At 37.7% G+C, this 21,720-nt stretch overlaps 1 protein-coding gene across 1 annotated transcript; it reads left to right on the top strand.

Moving 5' to 3' along the window:
* The first annotated feature begins 1,108 nt into the window (after positions 1 to 1,108).
* KLF5 (Kruppel like factor 5) lies at positions 1,109 to 21,060 on the top strand. The gene is made up of 4 exons (XM_029910670.1): positions 1,109 to 1,154; positions 2,057 to 2,927; positions 4,188 to 4,247; positions 19,621 to 21,060. Exons 2-4 carry the CDS (start codon positions 2,069 to 2,071, stop codon positions 19,797 to 19,799), a joined length of 1,098 nt encoding a protein of 365 aa, XP_029766530.1. The 5' UTR covers positions 1,109 to 1,154; positions 2,057 to 2,068; the 3' UTR covers positions 19,800 to 21,060.
* Positions 21,061 to 21,720: the final 660 nt, after the last annotated feature.

Consider the following 21,720-nt stretch of genomic DNA (forward strand, 5'->3'; position numbering starts at 1 on the left):
GCGCCCGGCAGCGGGGAGCCAGCGCGAGGCGGGGAGCCCCACCTGGGAGGGGGTAGGAGGGAGTGGGGCTGGGGCCCGAAGTCCCCGCTTGTCCCCCTCGCTCCGCCCTGCGTGGGGATGCGGCTGGTCCGCGTCTTCCCGGCTCCGCTGCGCCTCCAAGTGAGCTAGCCGCTCTGCTCCCCCTCCTGCGGGCGAGGACCCAGCCAGGCGCTGCCGCCCTTCGGCCAGGGAGCTACTAGAAATCGAGGGGTGCCCGGATCGGGGCGCCGGGGACTCGAACTTCCCAACCGCTCAAGGCGGATTCGAGCGGGCAGGGGCAGAGCTGCCCCGCGAGAGTGTTGAAAGCTACAGCTGCTGCCTTTGCACTTGCCCAGCAGCAGAATTAGCGCAGCCGCCTGTCTCTCTCGCCCACGCACGGTCATGTTAGACTGGGGTGGGGGGGGGAGACTTGTCGGGACTTTCTGCGTGTCCCAGAAAACTGTTTGGCAACAGATCCACAGGCAAACAGCTGGAAGAGCTAAAATCAGCCAGCGCCAACCGCAACCTGATTTTAGCTCGGGAACGGGCTTCGTTTGAGGCTATTTCCAGCCCTTGACTCTTTCATTGAATAGTTTCGTGTGCGGTTTATTATAGTGAGTAGCCTTGTGTGGCACAGGTGGCATTGTATAAACGGAGCAGACAAGCCTGTGAGATCCTGAGCAGTGTGACAAACCTCTGCAGAGGCACCTTCCAAAGTGTATTTATAAGGGGGGCCCTGCCCTGGGATCTCAGTCGGAGTCACTCAGTCGCTATCTCCAATGTAACTAAGATTAAGGAAGAATTCTCCTCCCGAGAATTGATAAGCAAGGCAATGAATATTAGTGGGACATATTTCAGTCTCTGTGGCTCAGCGATATCTTTTCAAAGAATACATGTTTCTGCCTTCAAAGCAAGCTGGCCTTGGCTTGTAAACAAGGGCTGGAAAAAGTAGCCTGGCACGTTAAGGACAGGTCTAGCTCACTACACACACAAAACGCTTGTCTTTGGTTTTTTGTTTTTTCTTTTTATTTGAGACAGGCTCTTGAAATACACTTTTAAGTAGACTTTCTGCTTGTCAGCTGCTTTCTGTTTTTAGGGGTGCTAAAGGGATTTGGTATGACTGGACTTTTTACAGGGTAAGGGGGAATGTAGCATTTGCCCATTGGAGAGTACATGATAAATGTTTTACTGATGACTGTACCAGTAATGTATCAGGCTTTCGCCACCCACGGATTCCCTACTACCACTGCACTAAGGGACTGATTTCATTGTAGAAATTAAAGATTTTAGAGTGTGACCATGAATAGAAACATGGTTATCACATTCTTAACAAATTATAGACTCTGTAGATTTAAAAACATTGTTACTCCAGTCCAAAGGACTCTTTACATCAAATATATAGTAACTTAAAGTCACGGTCCTGCCTCCTTGTTATTCTATATTGTTTATAAGTTTACACCTGTTTTAGGTTTTATTTCCAGTAGATAACTTTCTTTTACGTTCTAAATCTGTTCTGAAGTATGAATATATATTTGAAATGTTAGCCTTCAAATAGTCAGATGAGGGCATGGTTTTTACAGTTAACAATTCAAAGAGAAGTGTGTGAACTTCCTGTAAAAGAATGTCAATACACTTCTTAGAATAATGGTGAAATAGTAGAGTACAGGAATTGTAGAAATGAATTAGATGATTTTTTGTGTGTGTTGCATTATCCTATTGCAAATATTATGATACACTTCAAAATATTTTTACTCTTGTTCTGCATAAACATTGTTCAGCCGATTTGTTCTTGGAGTTGTTGATTAGCATATCAGTTATAAAAGGCAGGGTTGTTTTACTATGTCTCATTATTCTGACTATTTAAAACTTCCCCTGTGGAAGAGATGGGATTTGTTTAGCTCTTCTAGTAAAAGAGTACTCGTAAGAGATTATTATTATTATTATTATTTATTATTATTTTATTTTCATTGTTGATGTCCTGTCTTGTCTATGGTTTGTTAACAAATCATGTGGATTATATGTTTTTGTTTTTATTTAGACAAGATGTGAAATGGAGAAATATCTGGCACCTCAGCTTCCACCAGTTCCTGTCATCCCTGAACATAAAAAATACAGAAGAGACAGTGCCTCAGTTGTAGACCAGTTCTTCACTGACAGTGAAGGGTTGCCTTATAGTATCAACATGAATGTCTTCTTTCCTGACATTACTCACCTGAGAACTGGTCTATACAAATCCCAGAGACCATGTGTAACCCACATCAAGACAGAACCAGTTACCATCTTCAGTCATCAGAGTGAAACTACTGCCCCTTCCCCCACCCCCACTCAGGCTCTCCCAGAGTTTACCAGCATCTTCAGCTCTCACCAAACTCCCGACGTGAACAACATTTTCATCAAGCAGGAGCTTCCTACTCCAGATATTCATCTTTCTCTCACACCCCAGCAGGGCCAGTTATATCAGCTCTTGAGTTCACCGGATTTAGATATGCCCAATTCTACTACTCAGGCGGCAGTAATGGACTCTCTTAACAATGTTTCCATGTCATCAGCCATGGCAGGCCTTAACACTCTCTCCTCGGCTATTCCACAGACTACAATGAAACAATTCCAGGGTATCCCCCAATGCACATACACAATGCCAAATCAGTTTCTTCAACCACAGGCCACTTACTTCCCTCCTTCACCCCCAAGTTCAGAGCCCGGAAGTCCCGATAGACAAGCAGAAATGCTACAAAATTTAACCCCTCCTCCATCCTATGCTGCGACTATAGCTTCCAAGCTGGCAATCCAAAATCCAAATTTACCGGTGGCCATGCCAATAAATTCACAGAACATCCAGACAGTCAGATACAATAGAAGGAGTAACCCAGACCTGGAGAAGAGACGTATCCACTACTGTGATTATCCTGGTAAGCAATCTATCCTAATGGAGAATAAATCACCCAAATGTTTTCTTTAATCTTGCAAAAAAGCAGACATTGATGATCACAATACGGGTGGAAATGACTGTCTTTGATGATGGTCCAGCTACAATGAGACCCAAATCAACTTTTCTTCTTCTCCAAAGCCTTATTGTTCTGTGCCATCTTTTCTTACAATTTTTAAATAATTGTCACCCACTTTTCTGGAAGATAATACATCAGTTCTTACTGTTTTTAAATACATATATGTGGATCCCTGTATCACAAAACTTATAGCTCTGGGGAAAAAAATGTTACTGGGAAGGCTAACATTGAACAATTTTGATATCTGGCTCATGCTTTGTTGTAGCAAACTTCTTCAACGTGCAATGGGCCAGATGCTCAACAGGTGTAAATTGGCATATTGAAGTCCATTGACATGGACATAGGGCCATATCCTTTGTCCAGCTTACAGTAGTTATCTTCTTGATATGAACAGAAAATTCAGTGTGTACACTTGTTCCTCGGTTGTCAACTATAGTTGTCTTTAAAAATTGTCCAACCTCCCCGCAAAACCCCAAATATGTATGGGACCCCTCCTGAAGTCCATCCATTTTGTATGCTAGACTAAAAGATGAATCTAGCAGCAAATGTTAATAATTCATTAATGAAATATGTGATCCCAAATATAAAATGTCAACACTCAGCTGAATAGAAACTAGTTTCCTCTCAAATATAATACAGGGTATAGTATCTTGAATGTAGTAAATGTTATAATACAACAAATGCTGAATTAAAAAAAAATTCAGTGTAGAACTATGGTAAATAACAGTGATATTGAGTAATACCCTGGAAAGATCAGACACAGAGTCCTTTAGGAACATTTAAAAAATAAAGTTCATCAGTGACATTCATATATCATTGAGTAACAGGTGTGGCTTCTTCATGTAGCAGATGTAATTTAAATGTGAACTCTCAGTTGTATTTAGATTGTAGCAGCTATCCTTTTGTATAACATCATAAGTAATTAAGGATACCAGAATCTTAAGTATTGCTTTTTCTCTTGATTATGTAAAGCAACCCCTTCCTAAGAACTTTCTGTAGTAAATCATGTGAAACTTCAAATGATTGTGCTGCCACAAGGTAGTAAGTTTTTAAATGTTTTCAGAATAGTGTGAGTGAGTGACTTATAAACAAACCTAGAGCATTACAATCTCCCTGCTGATGTGCTTTCTCTTTTTCCCCCCCACTGTTTTTTTTTTTTTTTAGGCTGCACAAAAGTTTATACAAAGTCTTCCCACTTAAAAGCTCACCTGAGAACTCATACTGGTATGTACTTTCCTTGTTCATTCCTTGGTTATGAATCTTTTAAAAAAGCAAGCATGTTTGAATTGTCATATTTTCTTTCTTTGATTTTGCAGAATGGGCTAGGTTCAAGTAGATCAGTGTCTGTCAAACTTTTTTACTGGCGGCCCCTTTCACATACTGTGACCCCTCTTATAAATTAAAAACACTTTTAAATATATTTAACACCATTATAAATGCTGGAGGCAAAGCAGGGTTTGGGGTGGAGGTTGACTGCTCATGACCCCCCATGTAATAACCTCGCAACCCCCTGAGGGGTCCCAACCCCCAGTTTGAGAACCCCTGAAGTAGATAGTTCAGTTAAATCAACCAACCAACTTTGTCAATAAAAGTTGAAGTTACCCATTTATTTTTAAGACATTTTTGTTTAGTTATTTTGAATTCCTTATAGTAAATTTTTTTTAAGAACTGAAAACAAGCAAAATATTCCCTTTGAAACCCTCAATTTTTCTCTAAAATGCTTTTTTTAAAGGAAAAATTATTTTGATGGGGGGGGGGGAGAAATCCAACATGTCTTGAATTAAGCACAATAAATATATGATTATTTCTGTTTATTTAATTAAACAAACTCTCATTTCTTTTGGCTTTAGTACTTTAAATACTAGTGCTGACAGAACTATTTAGATTTTTCTCCTCAGATTTCTGTATAGCTCCAAAACTCTTCTCCATTTGCTCTTTCTCCAGCATTAAACTTGCATGTTTAAAAACCAAATACTTTCTTTTTAAAAAATCTATCTCATTTTTATTTCCTGGTGAAGAGAGTTACTAAAATGGTAAGAAAATTAAAAACAGTGTTGAGGTGTGAAACCTATATATTCGTACCATAGACCAAATCCTGTCTGAAGCTACATGCATGCAATCTCAGTTAATGGACCTGCATAGGTATAAATTGAAGAGTGAATTTTGGTTCACTGACTCCAGTGTGAGCTAAGGGTTCTCTTCTCTACTTGACATGCATGGGTGTTACAAACACATATTGGAAAGAGAGTGGAACCATTCTGTCCAGACCATAGCTCAGTTTAGATACATGTTTGTTAAATTAGGTGTACGACATCACAAGAGAACTGTTTTAACAGTTCAGGATAATTCTTGTGCAGGGGACTTGGTTACAAAATTGTTTTTGCAGTTTAGCTGAACCTTTGAAATGAAAATTGTGAGGTTTTTCAAAGAAACCTAGGCTAAGAAGCCACTATCTTCTTTAAATCTAGTTGCGGTATCTGTACTCCAATATAAAATACTTACACATGGGTGTGTGATCCTCAAATCAGAGTAACTTATGGTTCTACTTAAAGCAAAATGCTTACTGTAGTAGGCCTGTCAACATTAAATTTGTACTGTGTGAATAACATGGTTTCATCTTAGTTTAAAAGCAAAAGTCAAAACGAAACTTAACATGAGCAATGATCTAACACAATGTATTTCCTCTCTATGGAAAAAGACCTTGTATTCAACAGTTACTATGAGTGGATTGTTGGATTACTGTAAAGAAACTGAATATCTCCAGGCTAAATGTTACTATGGAAATCCAGTTTTCATAAATGAAGCAGTTATCTGTATTACAGCCACAGTAAAAATGAAAAGCAACTTTGCAAAGGTCAGTGCTCTCCACTAGCAATAGACTAAACAAGAATATTGTTACAAACATTTTGTGATACATATAATCACTCATTACCAGCTAGCTCAATGAGAGAGTAATTTAATTTTTAATGAGGATGTAAACTTGACTAATATAATAGAATGCAACATTCATCTTACTTTACAGATTATTTAGTAAGGAAAGAGTGGGTGCCACTGCCCTATTACATTTAAACCAACTTTAGATTGAAAATATGTAACTTGTTGTTATACAGTGACTGTAGGAACAGACCAAAAGATAAAGCTTAAAATGTAATTTTATCAAGTAATTGTAAAAATGAAAATCACTCTTAAAATTTTCAGAAGTATGTGTAATTATTTTCATATCTTCAAATAGTACTGATAATTTTAGAATTCTTAATAAACATATTAATGTACATATAGAGAAATATTTACCAAAGTTGTGATCACTAGTACCTATTGCTATGGATGAGTAAAGGTTAATGTTGCTTTCCACTTTTTTTTACCTGTAGACATTTGACCTCAGCAGTGTGGCTAAGTGTACAAAGGTCAGGGAAGCTGATCTATTCATAGAAACAAGAATGCTGCTTCAGATAAAATCTCTAGTGAATTTAAGTAAGCCTTTAATACAAAGGGTCTTCTAGGGAGGGGAATGAAGGGATAAATTGTCCAAAGCGTTAAAATACAAACATGTTAGTCCATTTCCTGTTACCTACCTTTTACTGTAGAGTATGAATAAGTCTGACACTTTCTCAATATCCATTTGAAAACCCAAGGTTTTTAAATTAAACCATCCTTGTGTGCAAAGGGTCTGAACACAAGCACACCATTTGATATTTCCAGTGCTGTATAAATGAATGAACTGAAAGATTAAGGGCTAAATTCTGCCTTGGTAAAAGTGGGCGTAACCTCAGGGAACTCCATGGAGTTATACTAGGTGCCCAATTCTCCCAGAAGTCAATGGGAATTTTCCCTTTGACTTCAAAAGGGAAGTATCAGCCCCGTTGGGCTAAATTTGGCTATGCATATGACTTTGCATTTGTCTGTATAAATTCCACCCTTACTTTGTGCGCCCCCTTAAACCAACTGGATTTATGCAGCGCTATTAAACTTTTCTCTTTTAATCTTAAAAATACCTGTACTTTTATGGAGTAATTACGTTCAAAGTTTAAATTTAATAGGTGAGTCTCACCTAATCCAGTTTAATAAAGTTTTGTGTGATATTCTTTCAAATCCCTTAGGGGTGTAGCAGGCCTGTTTATCTGGCTAAACCCGTTCTTTAGTAATCATGGACCACTGAAGTTGTTTTCTCTTTATTCTTAGTTTCTTGACAATACCTTTTAAATTGGCTGCAATCTCTCTCTTCCCAAACAGCCTCCACCCTCTTCAGCAATCTGTCATTTTAAAATCAAAAGTGCCTGCAGCAAAGTTTGTCTGCCATTAAAAGTCAAAACAGACCTTATGCTTTTCCTTTGTATTGGAAAATCTCAGCCTTTCACAGTATTTATTTAGGAGTCTCTCCCTCCTGAATGGCTTTCAATGAGTTTAATAGACATTCTTTGAGAACAAACTTAAGAGAAATGTTATTTCTGAAAGACGGAATGTGAGCCATACTCTGTTTCCTCATTCAAATATGAACTAATTGGCAGGTTCATAAGTCACATTTAAATGAGGTCATAAGAAATGGCTGAGAGTTGAAAGTTTTCCCCCTTATATTTTTCTTCTTAAAAAAGGGTAGGTCAAATCCAGCCCTGATTTAAGAAGGTAAAGCTCCCTTCATTTTATTGGAGTTGTTCCAGGGACCTGTTTTTTTCATTTAAACAAAAAAACTTTAATCCTTTAGGTGAAAATTGTATTCCAAAATCAAGTTACTGTGTGTGTTGTAGTTCCTGAAATAGGTATTTCTCTAAAGCTAGTTATTTCAGTTGTTTTAAAATTATGGAGGGAATTCTAACTGGTGATAAGCTGGTAGCCTCAAAATTGAACACAGGCAAACAGCTGCTGTTGCCAAGTTACAAAGGTACAGAATGTATTTTTGTATCCTTCTCTGAATGATTTTGGATCAGGTGTCAAGTTCTCTTAGGTAACGTCTTAAAAGCACTACAGTGCATTATTTTACTAGCATGGATTAGCATTTGATCCTCCATCTTTAGCTGATTAAAATGAGTATGTGCTAGTGTACGTGTAGGAGCATCTTTCAATATAGATGGGTTTCTTCAACCTCTTTATATTAGGGATTTTTCTTCTAAAATACATTGACCTATTGGTCATAGGACAAGTTTAGTTTCATAACTTGTATTGTGCAACCAGCATATAATGTGTTTAAAATAAACAAAAAAACCCGCATCTATTCTAGGCTACACTCTAGTAAAATTAGTTGTTCATGCTAGTGCCTTAATGTATGTGCCCAACTTGAAAAACTTGTCAAATGTCAAAGAAAAGCAGATAATTGTGCATTATAAATACACCCTATTAACTTTCTTTCACGTTGCTTGAACATACTTCAACAGCTCCCCCATTAACAACTCTACCATGTTTCCCCACCCTCATTTTTTTTCCCCTTCCTTTTTCTCCCCTCTCCCCCCGGTTGTACTGATACGCTTATCTTTTTAAACACTGAGGTCTGAGTTCTCACCTGTAACAGTGCACTACAGTTGTAGACTCCAGTGCTTCATTTCTGTGAGCAGCTGCATGTTTCAGAGATGTATTCTCTTCTATTTAGAGGAAACGCCATCATTGTTTTGTACACATCAGGGTACACACACCGAGGATGTTTTTTCAGATGCATATTGGTTTTCTGTACACTGTCTTTGTACAAGCATGTTCTCTGATCACATGATGGGTTTGCCATTAATAGAGAGATGAAATAGTTTCTAACATTAACTGCAAAACTATCTATAGATGTAGCTTGTATGTGGTGATGGGAAGTGAAAGCCTAGATACCTCAAGAGAAATGGCATTCCTTAAATGAGATCAAGTCAAAATACTTCAACATCCTTAGTTATGTCAAATGTTTATATAGGCTTGGGACAACTGTTAACTTATTCAATGCCTCAAGATGCTAAACTTGCTTTTAATATATGGCTTCATGTCAGTAGATCCAAAATTGGACTGTGATGGTCAGTCATAGTCAGAACCAGTGGTGGACAACAGGCTTTGAGCAGCCCATAGGAATCTATATCTTCCATTTACCAGAGCTATCCATGTCTGTGTATATTTGACTTGGTACTGTTTATAAAAACACAAATGGTGCTGTTGAACTGTGGGGAAATCGTGGAGGTGTACATTGTCAAAAGTGTGTGTATGTGAGAGAGACACAGTCACTTGTTAATATTTTGATATTAATTTCAAATATTACTTTTGAGTCTCTTGCTTTTGTCCTTCAGTCTTTGCTTTTTCCCTGCTTTACTCAGTTCCCCCTTTGATGTTGTTTTTTCTTTCATCATTTTAATCTTTCTTTAATGTTTAATGATTGACATTCTCTTCCCTCCACTCCCACCTTTCCTATTTCTTTCTCTTCCTCCTTTCCCAAGTATCCTTTTCTATCTTATCTATATCCCTCCCTCTGCAAAACATGCCCAGCTCTCCTGCCTTTCCCCAGATACATTCACAAAAAGGGTTGCAAGAGGCCTGACAGGAGGGTCACAACTGCTAGTGGCTTTACTGCCTTCCCGTTAGAGGGGCCAGTTTTGTTTTTTCTCCACTTCAGCTTAGGCAGGTCAAGGATTTTGTCAGAGAAGGCTAGTAAGAGGGAGCAGGGCATTAGTTGGAAATCTTCTTTCCTTCTCCCCACTCAAGGGGAAGGGGCTTATGAGGTTCAACCTTCCAAGACACAGTGAGCATTATGATAGGCATTCAGCTTGCTCTGCTTGATCTTAGAAACAAAGACAATGGAGAATGTAGGAGGACTGGGTGCTGGCTCCTTCCCCAGAAGTGACTTGTTTGGGCCTCATCACCCTAGTTATGAAGCACCTCACAGGAAGTACATTGCATTTCACAGCATCCCTGTGAGGTAGGGAAGTGCTATTGTCCATATTTTACGGATGGGAAATTGAGGCACAGAGCAAAAGAGTGACAAGCCCAAGGTCACACAGGAAGTCTGTGACTGAGTTTGGCATTGAACCCAGATCTTTTGTGCCTTAACCCACAATACTGTCCTACCAATATGCTGATTTCATTTGTAACATCTTGGACAGTAGCACCCTGGATGCACTGGAGCCACAGTGCAGGAGAGGCTAATCTCACAGCCATTAATACTCCTTATGTGCTTGACTCTTGTAATTATCAGCACTTTGGTTTTTCAAAGAAAATTACTTAAAATGTGTGAAATATGGTAATTCTTATCATGGAGATCTTTTGGGGCCTGCCTCTTGGAAATGGCAGTAAAAAGTTTTCATTTTTATTCATATACTTTACAGGGAAAGATTTTTTTGTTTGTTTGTTTTTTTGTTTTTTACCTATTACAGATCACACTTTCAGATTGATTTATGTAAACCGTTGTCAGTAATAGACTAGAATAATGAAAAGTGGAGCAAAGTTAAAATACTGTCGACAAAGTGATCAGCAGATGTTAAGGCAGAAATAACTTGCTCAAAAGAGCAGTTAGGTAATAGTGGAGAGTAATTGGTATCTTTTTTATATATGAGTTTTGCATAAATCCATTAGTTGCTTGTGGGAGCAATGGAAAAGCATCACCATCCTGTGAAAACCAGAGTTTTGGGGAAAGTAATATGTTTTTCAAACTCTTCATTGAATGACTGTAGGCCATGAGGGTTAATTGATTTGGTTCTTTATCTCCAATTATGGCTTTAGTGAAATATGTTTTACCATATTGTGCTTTTTTGAGGCAAAGTCTTACCAACATAGGCCTGACTCTTATTACAGTTCTGGGTCATTCAGTCATATCAATCTCTCACTGTCCAGGCACAATTTAATAAAAATTAATTCAAGGACGTGTCAGGTGAAGAGCAGTCATGTTAGATTTTTTGTTTTTTAAAGTCCAACAATTTCTCTTCTTGATTAAAAGCCTAAAAAGTCTCTCTCTAAGCACGAAAGCTTAAAAACGGTTGTTTCTGTCAATTGCTCCCTGAGAGGATTAAACTTCATTTCCAGGATATTTGATTCCTGATAAGGCAACTGTTGACCTAAGAGACTAGCTTTAAATATAGTTCATTTTGAGACTGACCAACACATGCTAATACAGTCCAAGATTCACAGCAATTACCAGTGATTAAAACTTTCCATTATTTGATTAGACATTCCATATTGTAATTTAATGTCTGAGCTGGACTTGGACAATTGAATCTCCTCTAGTTCCATGGAATATATTCTGGGGTGAATGTTGTTGGTTGTTTACTAGCTGACATGAACCTCCCATTGGTGAAAGATTAGAAACATTTAAGTAATGTCCTAGTTTAGTCTGAGTATCTTGGTAGCAGCATTCCTGTCCTGTCAGACTGCATTATTTATATTCAGTGATCTCTAACAACTCTGATTGATTAAGGACATATTAAAACCTTTCATTTGGCAAGTATACGGTACTTTTCCTTCAGTTAAAGAAGGCTTTAACTTATTGCTTTGGTAATTTTTATTTTTTTTTTTTTTTTTATATACATATAGTTGGTGGAGATCTTGAGTATTATAGTATAAACTTATTACATTTCATTAAGGGGAACCTCTTACCCTACAAGTGCCAGAACTGTAGGTGTGAAAACTCCAAAGCAGTTCTGGCAGCCATACATGCATGAGGAAACCCTCTTCTCCCATATGTGACATGTAAATACACAAAGATAGCAGATGGCATGGATTTATTATAAATCAACTTTTTAAAAATTAGCATTCCCTGCCTTTTTGTTTGCATATATTCTTGAGGAGAGACCACCTCTGCTATAACAGAATGTTATACTGGAGAGAAAATAAACAACTTCACAAGCCAGTCAAGATTCCTCAGTAATCCTAGAGCTGCATGAGACAACACTTAACAAAATAAGTGCTTCAGAGCATTGGGGAATTCTGAATGTTTATTGGCTGATGAGGAGATAATGTCTTCTCCATGTCTGTAGTCCCAAAAAGAATGAAAACTAGGATTTGGTGATTAACATTTTTGACTGCATATCCACCTTCTTCATTTACCTAATACTAATGTTTTCTTGTCTCTACACATTTGTGGTAGAAGGAGATCAAAATATTGGTTAATTAACCAGTAATTGGATCTCCCTCTCCTGTCCACAAGACTAATGCTTCCTGTCATATGGCTCTAAAATATTGTATTTATCTGATACAATACTTTATGATTAACACCTTTTCAAGTAGTGTTATACTGCACATTAAAAGGAAACTTAAAGTGCGTGTGTGTATATGTTTTGTATCTGGTAAATTGTCAAGGCTGGAAACCTGTGCTATATTTCAGAGGTGAGCTGGGATACATACAAATACACCAGCAACTACTTCTAGTCCAGTCAGAGAGGAAGGGGGGATATTCTACAGAAAAGTTATTTCAGATAAACTTGAAAAAGATTAGCTCTAACCTTTCTGTCAAGTTACAGGCCTCAACATATCTGGTAACTAAAGCAAACTGGCTCTAGAGGTGGAAGGATATGAAAACTAGTATCCTAGAAAAGTTCTAAAACACTCCCACAATGTAGTTTCTCTTAAAATTAATGAGTAACTAGGTCATTTTATTGTTTTACTGCTGTTTTTCCTTGAACATACTTAATATATTGTTTATCCATTGTTCCCTCCCCCACCATTCTGTCTTGTCTGAAACTAGCTTGGAGCAGGACCCAGGATGAAGTCCTGGCCTCCTTTTGAAGTCACTGGGAGTCTTTAATGGGGTCAAGATTTCACCTTAGGTACCTCACAGTACAGATGTGAGGACATACCACACTTTTGGGAATTGTCAAATATAAATAATGGACAATCCTTTGACCAGTATAATTCACTCATAATGTGGTTGTTCCAAACATGTGGTGTTAAGTCACTTATACCACATCATTATGTGCTCTGCATCCAACAAAACACAGGACAGTGGGGTAACATTTCAGACCCTCCTCCCCCCGATAGTCTTACTTCATGTACACTTGTAGGCTACAGCCAAAATTTTCCAACTTGATTACCTAAAGTTAAGCTGTGTGGTTTGGTGTGTGGTGTTTTTAATTTTATTTTCTTCCCCAAAGGTACTCAGCACTAGAACTGGTTGGGAACTTTTTGATTACTTGGTTTTTGTCGAGAAATTTCATTTGTTGAAACCAAAACTGTTTGCAAAACAGGATCTAGTTGGATTTCCCAACTTGAAAAATGGTGGTGGTGGGAGAGGAAGAATTGAAATTGTCAAAATGTTTTGTTTTTGACATTTTCTATATGAAAATTTCCAATTTTCCAGTTTGAAATGACTTTTTGTTTGGAAACTTAAGCTAATTTGATTTAAAAAAAAATCCTTTTAAACTTTTCAAAGTCAACATTTGAAATGAAATGTTTTGAAATTATCAAAACAAATGTTTCAATTGACTTGAAATGGGATTTCAGGCAGAGAAAGGGAATTAGTTTTTCTGTTTATGAATGATTTTGACTTTTCATTCCAATTCACAATGGGGAAGAAAATGTTCTAACTCTCGAAAATGTGTGTGAGAAGAGAACCATTTTCCACCCAACTCTACTCAGTGTCCACAGTTCAAGTGGAAACTAACAACAGTTATTGAATGCTCAGTGTCTTGGGAAAATATGAATTAAGTTACCTGACTGTAAGGAGCAAAGTGAAAAACTCTGTAACCTTTAGCTTTATTTTTAAAGATAAACCCAGCTATATAAATAACTTGTTGATTAAATAGTCACTAATTTTAATTTTTTTTTAAACAGAAGCATATTTTCTTGTATTGTCACTGGGAAATTCATTAATTATTTGGGGCTTTTTAAATGGTATTTTGCTGACAATGATTTTAATAGAGCAGGGCTTCTCCTCTCTCACTGGTGACTGAACTCCCACCACCTCTCCCACTGGTGACTGAATAACATCCAGGTGGCATCTACAGCAGTTGCTTATGTGGTGAAGTAGTATTAGGATAATATTCAATGTATTTTTAGTTTTATTTTAATGTGATTTAGCATCTTAAATTAAGGAGGGCCACCTCCATGTGACCAGACAGCTCTTTGCAGTGACGAGCAAGGGCTTTGTTGGCCAAAGTTTGGGAACCACTTGGGCAATGGGGGAGGGTTAGTGAAGTAACTGAGAAGGCTTGCGTACTCAGTAGCATTCCTCCTATAGACATCAAAGTCTCCTTTTGACATCTCTCTAACCTTTACATCATTAATATTTGCTTTAAAGACAAGTGAGTTACAAGAAAGTTTTCAAGTTACATTTTCCTTATCACTTGCTAAGTGCTTTCTCCTAAAGCGATTCCAAACTAGTTTAGTGTTCAACAAAGTTTTTTAAATACTTGCACTAAAGTTTTACAAGGTTGTTTCACGTGCTATACAAATTTATTTATTTTATTTATTTAGCTAGAGAATGGATACATATTAACAGTTGAGGAACTTAAAATACATTTTGTGATATGAAAGCCTAACAAAATACTTAAAATCAGTGATACTGGAAAGAGATGATGCAAAAATCCAATTAAATGTATGAAACCTCTATCCTGTTGAAATATAATTCAACAGAAAGCAGTTCTGTTTCCCAGAAGAGCTGTGTATAATATTTCTGGCTTTGGAAGAAAGGCCTGGAGTGTGCTATTTGGCTAGAACTCGGTACCAGCTTCCTCCATGGTGTTTTACTTGAACAGTGTTGACATTTTAACAAATCCCATGAAGCTCCCCTGAAGTGGAGGAGTTAGCTCTTTTTTTTTTTTTTTTTGCTTTTACAGTGAAATATTTGTTTGATACAGTGATCATGTTCCAGTAACTGAACTACAGTACATTAGTATTTGATGACCAATGGCGTTCTATAGGATGTTAAACCAAGAAGTTCTAAACTGCTGGAGGAAACCAAATATTTCTGAAACTGTACAGCTACTGTATTTCACACAATTGTTAAAGTAAACAAATCTTGCATTACTATGTAGCTAATGAAAATAGTGGATAAAGCATTCAATGTTCCTTGGCTTTATTCTTTTTTTTTAACAGATTCCTCTGTTCATTAAATTCAGTAAAAAGGTCAATCTTGAAACATTTTTCCCCCCCCCCCCCCTTGCCACAGGAACTTAAATCAAGTTCTTCTTCCCACTAAATATGACACAAACATGTGTATGGGTTGGGAAAGCTGAAACAGTACTGGGGCTAGTTGTTCTTTTGCTCTCCTTTTTAAACAAGTTTTTAATCTCTATCTTCACTTGCCTCTCCCTCCCCACGCCCAAAAGAAAAACATTTCAAATTGATTCCCTTCAAGAACTTTCCAACAGAAACTAGCATCACAAACATAGATTATTATTTTTTTCTTTCAGTATTTCACCTCTTGGATTTCTCCAAAATAAGCTGGGCCTTTATACTGGAGCTAAAAATACATTTTTATTTTTTTTATTTTTTTTTTAGTTCTCCATTCCCACACTGCTAGCCATAGTAGGGGTGAAGGGCAGTGTTATGGCTTTAATTTCTAGTACATAAAAGTAGTAGTGTTCAAAACAAACTGCATGAGGTGCTTATGAAACGCCAACAGACCCTGATCATTGGCAGGCAGGCTCGAACTGGGGACCTGTGTAACTTAATGCATGAGCCGCTACAGCATGAGATAACAGGCTTAGCTAACAACCAGGGGAAGACTCATTTTATCTCTGTAGGGAAGACTCATTTTATCTCTCTAAGAGATCTCGGTGCCACTAGATGGGACACAACACCACAGCCAGGAGGTGTGTGGGTTACACTTACTCAGTCCCCTCCATGCATACCCTCAATGAAATTCTTCACAGCTCAAGTTTGGAGAAGCCAGGGTGGGGCTATGACAGCATGGGGAGGAGCAGCAGCACATAGCTATCAAGGCTGCCATTGCCATAACCTGCTATATTATTATGAATCTTCCCACAGACTTGTGACATAAAATGGCATAACGAGCAGCAATTAGGGTAGGCACTGGGAACAGCTAATGTTCCCCTGGAAATCTGAGGTGAAATTCAAGACCCACTGAAGTCAATGAGAGGTGGTGTGTGGTTTTTTTGTTTGTTTTGTTTTTTTGCTGTCAACATCAGCGGAATCAGGATTTCACAGCGATATTGAGTAACTTATGCCCAACAAGGCCACCTAAGTTACTGCTGTCCAGAATATCGGTAACTTATGCACTACAAGTCTGCATACTACTATTTCATCCCACCAGCAGTACATGTGGGTTTGGCTTTGGTGGTATGCACAGTAGGCACTAGCTACACAAGGCGGTTTTGCGGATGTGTTCAGTGTGCTGCAGTGCAGGAATGCATAAAACTCCTGATACTCCATCCCGCCTCTGCAGGAATAGCAGCAGCATTGTAAACCATGGCCACTTTTAAAACCAAGCCCACTTTGCCTGCTGGGAACTAGAGCTCGTTGACACTGAAATTTTGATGAAAAATATAGTTGACATTTCAGTGGAGGAAAAATTAAGGGTGGGGGAGGGGAAAGAGGGACTGGCCAAAGGGTCATATCGGATTAAGGGAAAGAAACAGGAATTTTTCTTTAAATCAAAAGTTTCTCTTCTGTTTTCTGGCCAGCTGCTCTGTGTACATAGAACAGCTAGCAGGGTCCAGAGCTACCCTTAAATCTCTTCCAACTGGTGGAGTCCTTCTGAATTTATTTTACCACCAAGTGGCAAGTAACATAGCTCTTAAAACTGAACTGAAAACAGAAGTGACTTGTGATATAAACATCAAATTTAGGAATTGTGGAGAAATTTTTGCGTCTCCTTCACCCCACTCCCCCAAAATCTATGTAGATATCCACAGACTCCCTTCCAGCTAGTATAACTTTCCCTTTTTTTTTTTTTTCCAAATCAGCTCCATCCCACCCCCAAAACAAAACTAACTCTAGAAAAACACTCAAATAATGGGTCCTTCCCAATGAGGTGTCTCCCACTCCTTCCTCCTCTCTCTGCTGCTACCTGGGGCAAGGTTGGAACAACTGAGGTGCTGAGTACAAGAAGACAGCCTTTAATACAAGACTATATTAAAAGAACACATGTATCTACCAGAGAGCCACATTATCTATGCTGCTATTTGGTTTTTTAAAAATTAGTCATAAGCAAAATAAAACATCTGTTTAAAAAGCGTTTGAAGTCAGATCCCAAAAAACTTTATAATGATGTTCTTAAAGAAAGCACATCTGCTGTTGAGTTCCACAAAAGAGGTATACTTATGTTTCTGTTTTACCACAAAGCAGACCTACAAGTGGCCTGTTCTTCTGTGTCCATGTCATGTGCAATTTAATGTTCTAAAGACTGCATTAATAACCATGGAGCAAGTTATAGGAAGACTCAGTTTAGATATTGGAAGGATGGTTACTGTACTGCAAGAGATCCTGTACTGGACTTCTGCCATTATACCTCTGGGATTCTAATACATTAACTCAACTGGCTTTTCCAGTAATGGTAGTGCTTCACTTGTCAGGTTTACACAACATCCTTGTTTTCATCTCTAGTGTGTCTTGTCTGGGACATAGGTGCGATCACAAATGATGCCTTACCGTGTTCATTGGTCACAGTCATGCAGAGCAAATACTGAGCTATATAACTGGTTGCAGCCTAACTCATCTTCCATTGGAATGGAATGGACATCAATGGAAAGAATCTCATTAGGTTCCTAGGAGCTGGATCAGGCCCTAAGTGTGCTTCTCTTAAAGAATGATACACTTCAAGGATGACAGTGATATCAATAAATCTTGGTTGTTTTGTGCACTAAGAAATTGCTGGGTTTTTTGATGTAGACTCCGTTCAGTGTGAATGTGCTGCCAATGTGGAGTTACTTCCCATTCATGAAGATGGGGTAGTCTCTCCTTTTGCAGTAGGTGAGGAGTTGAGCATAAAAGGCATCATAAACTCTACAAGCAGGATGCATTTTATAATTTTGATTGTTTTAAAAGGGATTTAGCTCTTCTGCTGTCAAGCAACAGAACCTTAATTTTTGCTGAATTCTTAATCTTCTGACATGGGGGGGTCTCACACGGTATTCTCTGGGCTGTTGATGGTGCAAAATGAGCTGTCTGCTGTCTTTCTTCCTTGTTTCCACCTGCTGAACGTACATTAAAATACTTTCCAAGTAGCTGTAGTTGGTTTGTGAGGATTGTTATTGGGTGTGAATGGGAGTGGAGAAGGTCCATGTGATCAAAAGTAGGAGGAAGGTGATGCACAACATACTCTGGATGGGATTTTCCAAAGCACTTGGCACTGAGCTAACTCTGCTCCCATTTGTCAATGCAAGTTTTACCATTCACTTCAATGGGAGCACAGTTAAGTCAAAGCTGAGTGCTTTCATAAATTCCACCTTCTCTCTCTGTTAATATGTGGGTTACTTGTAACACTTTAAAAAAAATAGAATTCGAGAGCCCTAATCTAAAGACACTTTGAAATGAATGTAGAGTAGTTGAGTGTATATCACTCTAGCAGTGATCCTATAAATAGGCAATCCTAGCTCTCCATTTATATAAAAAATTATGTTTTGTCTGTCTTTTTAGGGTGACATTACATACATGACAGCTTCAAAGCAGATGAATGTTTTTGTTGTTTACATAACTGGTTCCCTGTTGTAGAGAAAGAAATCACCTTGACTTTCTGACTTGGTATTTCCCCAGTATTTCAACAAACATAACTAGAATTATAACCTAAACAAATTATAGGTGTGCTTAAAATGTCCCATTTTCAATCCTGAAATGGATTAATGCAAATACCTGAGGTAGTTTGGCCAACATGTTCTAATCTAGCTGCCTGAAGCTGGGCACTTCAATCTATATTAGGTGCATCTATAAATGTGGTCAGATTTTTTTTTTTCAGAGGTGCTGTGCACTCTCCACATCCATGTAAGTTAATAGGAATAGCAGGGGCTTGGCACCTCTGAAAAATCTGGCCATGTAAGCACCTAATTCTAGACATCCAATTTTGAAAACTTGGGCCTGAGTCTTTTAGATGTTTTTCTCTATATACAGCTGTCCTGAGCCAGAAGGCCACATGATTTTATTGCAGAGTTATTAGTTGACCCTTTTTAATTTTTTTTTATTTTAGAAAATATTATCCCAGTTGTATTTGTTACATACTACATAACCAATTCTAGTTTTACTTGCACATCAGAAGCTCTTAATCTCTATATTATAAATAATCTTATAGTAACCTTTCTCCACATTTAAACTAGATCTTAAAAATATATTTCTTTAATGTATGGCTCTTGTAACTTTTTTTATAATTTATATATTAAGTCGGAGCAGATTGTAGTATGATGCTCTCTACCGCCTCTCATTGTGAGGGGGTGTGTGTATTTTTCAATTCCATGTAATTATTTCTAGGTGTATATTTTTACTTTTGTAATAGGTATATAATTAGCTTATGTTTACAGGTCTCTGCAGTGGCGTCTGTTTACCACAAATTTCAAGAACAAAATTCTGTGAACTTGTAGAAAAGATTAACTTGCGAGTATTAAATATATCTGCGAATCATCAGGAACCATGAGCACTCTTCTCCTCTTTTTGCCCCCCCCGCCTTTAAAGTGCAAACTATTGGCAGTTAGTATGAGTTCTCATTAATTGTTTTTCTTCTGTGGAGTCACAGCTAACCATCTGTTTCTGTGTGTTCCCAATGTTTTAGGGGAGAAGCCGTACAAATGCACATGGGATGGCTGCGACTGGAGATTTGCTCGCTCCGATGAGTTAACACGCCACTACAGGAAGCACACAGGGGCCAAACCTTTCCAGTGCGCTGTGTGCAATCGTAGCTTCTCTCGCTCTGACCACCTTGCTCTGCACATGAAGAGACATCAGAACTAAACGCTGGGTTCGACGTGGAGGCTGTCTGTATCTATGCAATTTCCAAATGACTTTCAACATGTGGTTAGAATTAGTTTTAATTTTTGACTATTGACTATCCATAAAGTCTCCAAAGAAACTGGAAATGTATATTTTGTATATTTATGAGGAAACAGGGAAGACACTGTACCACAGTACCAGAGTGTTCAATCATTTATTTTGTTTGCTCTGATCATGTATATGGCTTTAGTCAGCAGATTTCATCTCAAGTATTATGTCTCAGCACATTGCATCATTATAGATTATTTTCTTACGGTGTTTTGACCAAAGCACTGTCATTACTGTGGCAATGTTTAGTAAATGAATTAATGGGAGGGCATAGACGAATGAACACGGAGGACAAGCCATGAATTGTAGTCTGTCAGGTTTTTACTGGACATATTTAGTACTTGTGTGGTTTTTTTTTTTTTAAATGTTGTCTTTCTGTGGAGATAAAATATATAGAAAAATTCATAAACAGCCATAGAACAAAAAGTTTGTTCGGTATGTTGCATGTTTGCTATGACAACGATTTTGTAAATATGCAAATCAGCTTTTAAGGTTTATTACAAAAGTTTTCTAGGAATCCTCTGAAAATTCAGACGTACATTTGATAATATGGCACATTTTCAATTAAATTTATTTAAATACCTCTCAAAGCTTTACCAACTTGGTTTCATTTTCTGAAGAAAAGTGAACTAGCCATTCAGACATTTTGTACCTGTTAAAATAAATGTTATGCACTGAATATTCAAAACAGGATTGAGTTTTCAAAATGCTTAAAAGGGCAAAACATTTAGAATGAACTGCAAATGTTGAAAGCTTAAATAATGAGGATAGTTACAATATACAGAATGTTAAACCTCTTACTATAAGCTAAACTTAGTATCACTTTAAAAAGAAGGATTTAGGATGCAATTTTCATAGACTGACATGTTAAGCTGGTTTAGCACCAGTATGATCTAGTTTCATGTGGATGTTGCATGTAATTTACCAGAAGGTAAAGGATACAGTAATTTTATTTAAAATTACAGTGCAGTTTAGTTAATCCACTGTTAACATTGACACACACCAGACAAAAGTCACTGCTGACATAAATAGATGCAACTGAAGTCAAAGGAGATCTGCCCTTTTATGCCAACAGTGAACTTAGTCCACAGCGTTCTGTCTGGAAATAGGAAATGAAGGGCCAAAAAATGAGGTTACACTTTGTAGGACTTGGCCGAAATATCTACAACATAAAGGAAACAACTAATACACATATGCAATTCACAAACTGTGATTTCATTATGTCAACCAGTAGGTGGAATAAACAACCAAAAAGCTAAAAAAGGGTCTCAAAGGAAAACATAACTTTGTTAAAACTGTTGTTTGTCTTTTTATTTATTTTGTGGTATATGGTAGACATTTTTTAAGACCATTTTACATACACTTGATAAATTATAGTTTGTTTGTTATAGTTAGAAACATTGCTCTTAATTGTAAATAGTTGACAAATGATGTAAATAATTTTGTAAGGCTTCAAATGTTTATACATGGAAACACATGCATAAATTGGTTACTGTTTTGCTTCTTTTTCCCTACTTCCCCTCCCCCCCCCGCTCCCCCTTATTTTTGTATTTGTGGCATTTCCTATGCAAATGATGGAGCAAACAGCTGTATAGTTGTAGAATGTTTTGAGAGAGAATGAAATGGTTTATATATAAAGACAATTTTTTGGAAAATAAAACAAAGTGCCTAAAATGAATGTGCCTGAGTGTTCTCTGTATAGCTCCCTACCAGTGACTTTGCATATTGATTTTCAAAAAATAGAATTCTTAGAGGCAACACTGTACGTCCTTCATTGCAAGGACCATCATTTTCTGCTTGGAAAGTACCTAGCACTTCTTGGGCACCACTACAA

Source organism: Terrapene carolina, unplaced genomic scaffold (assembly GCF_002925995.2).
Source record: "Terrapene carolina triunguis isolate 2854851 unplaced genomic scaffold, T_m_triunguis-2.0 Scaffold21, whole genome shotgun sequence".
Lineage (NCBI taxonomy): Eukaryota > Metazoa > Chordata > Testudines > Emydidae > Terrapene > Terrapene triunguis.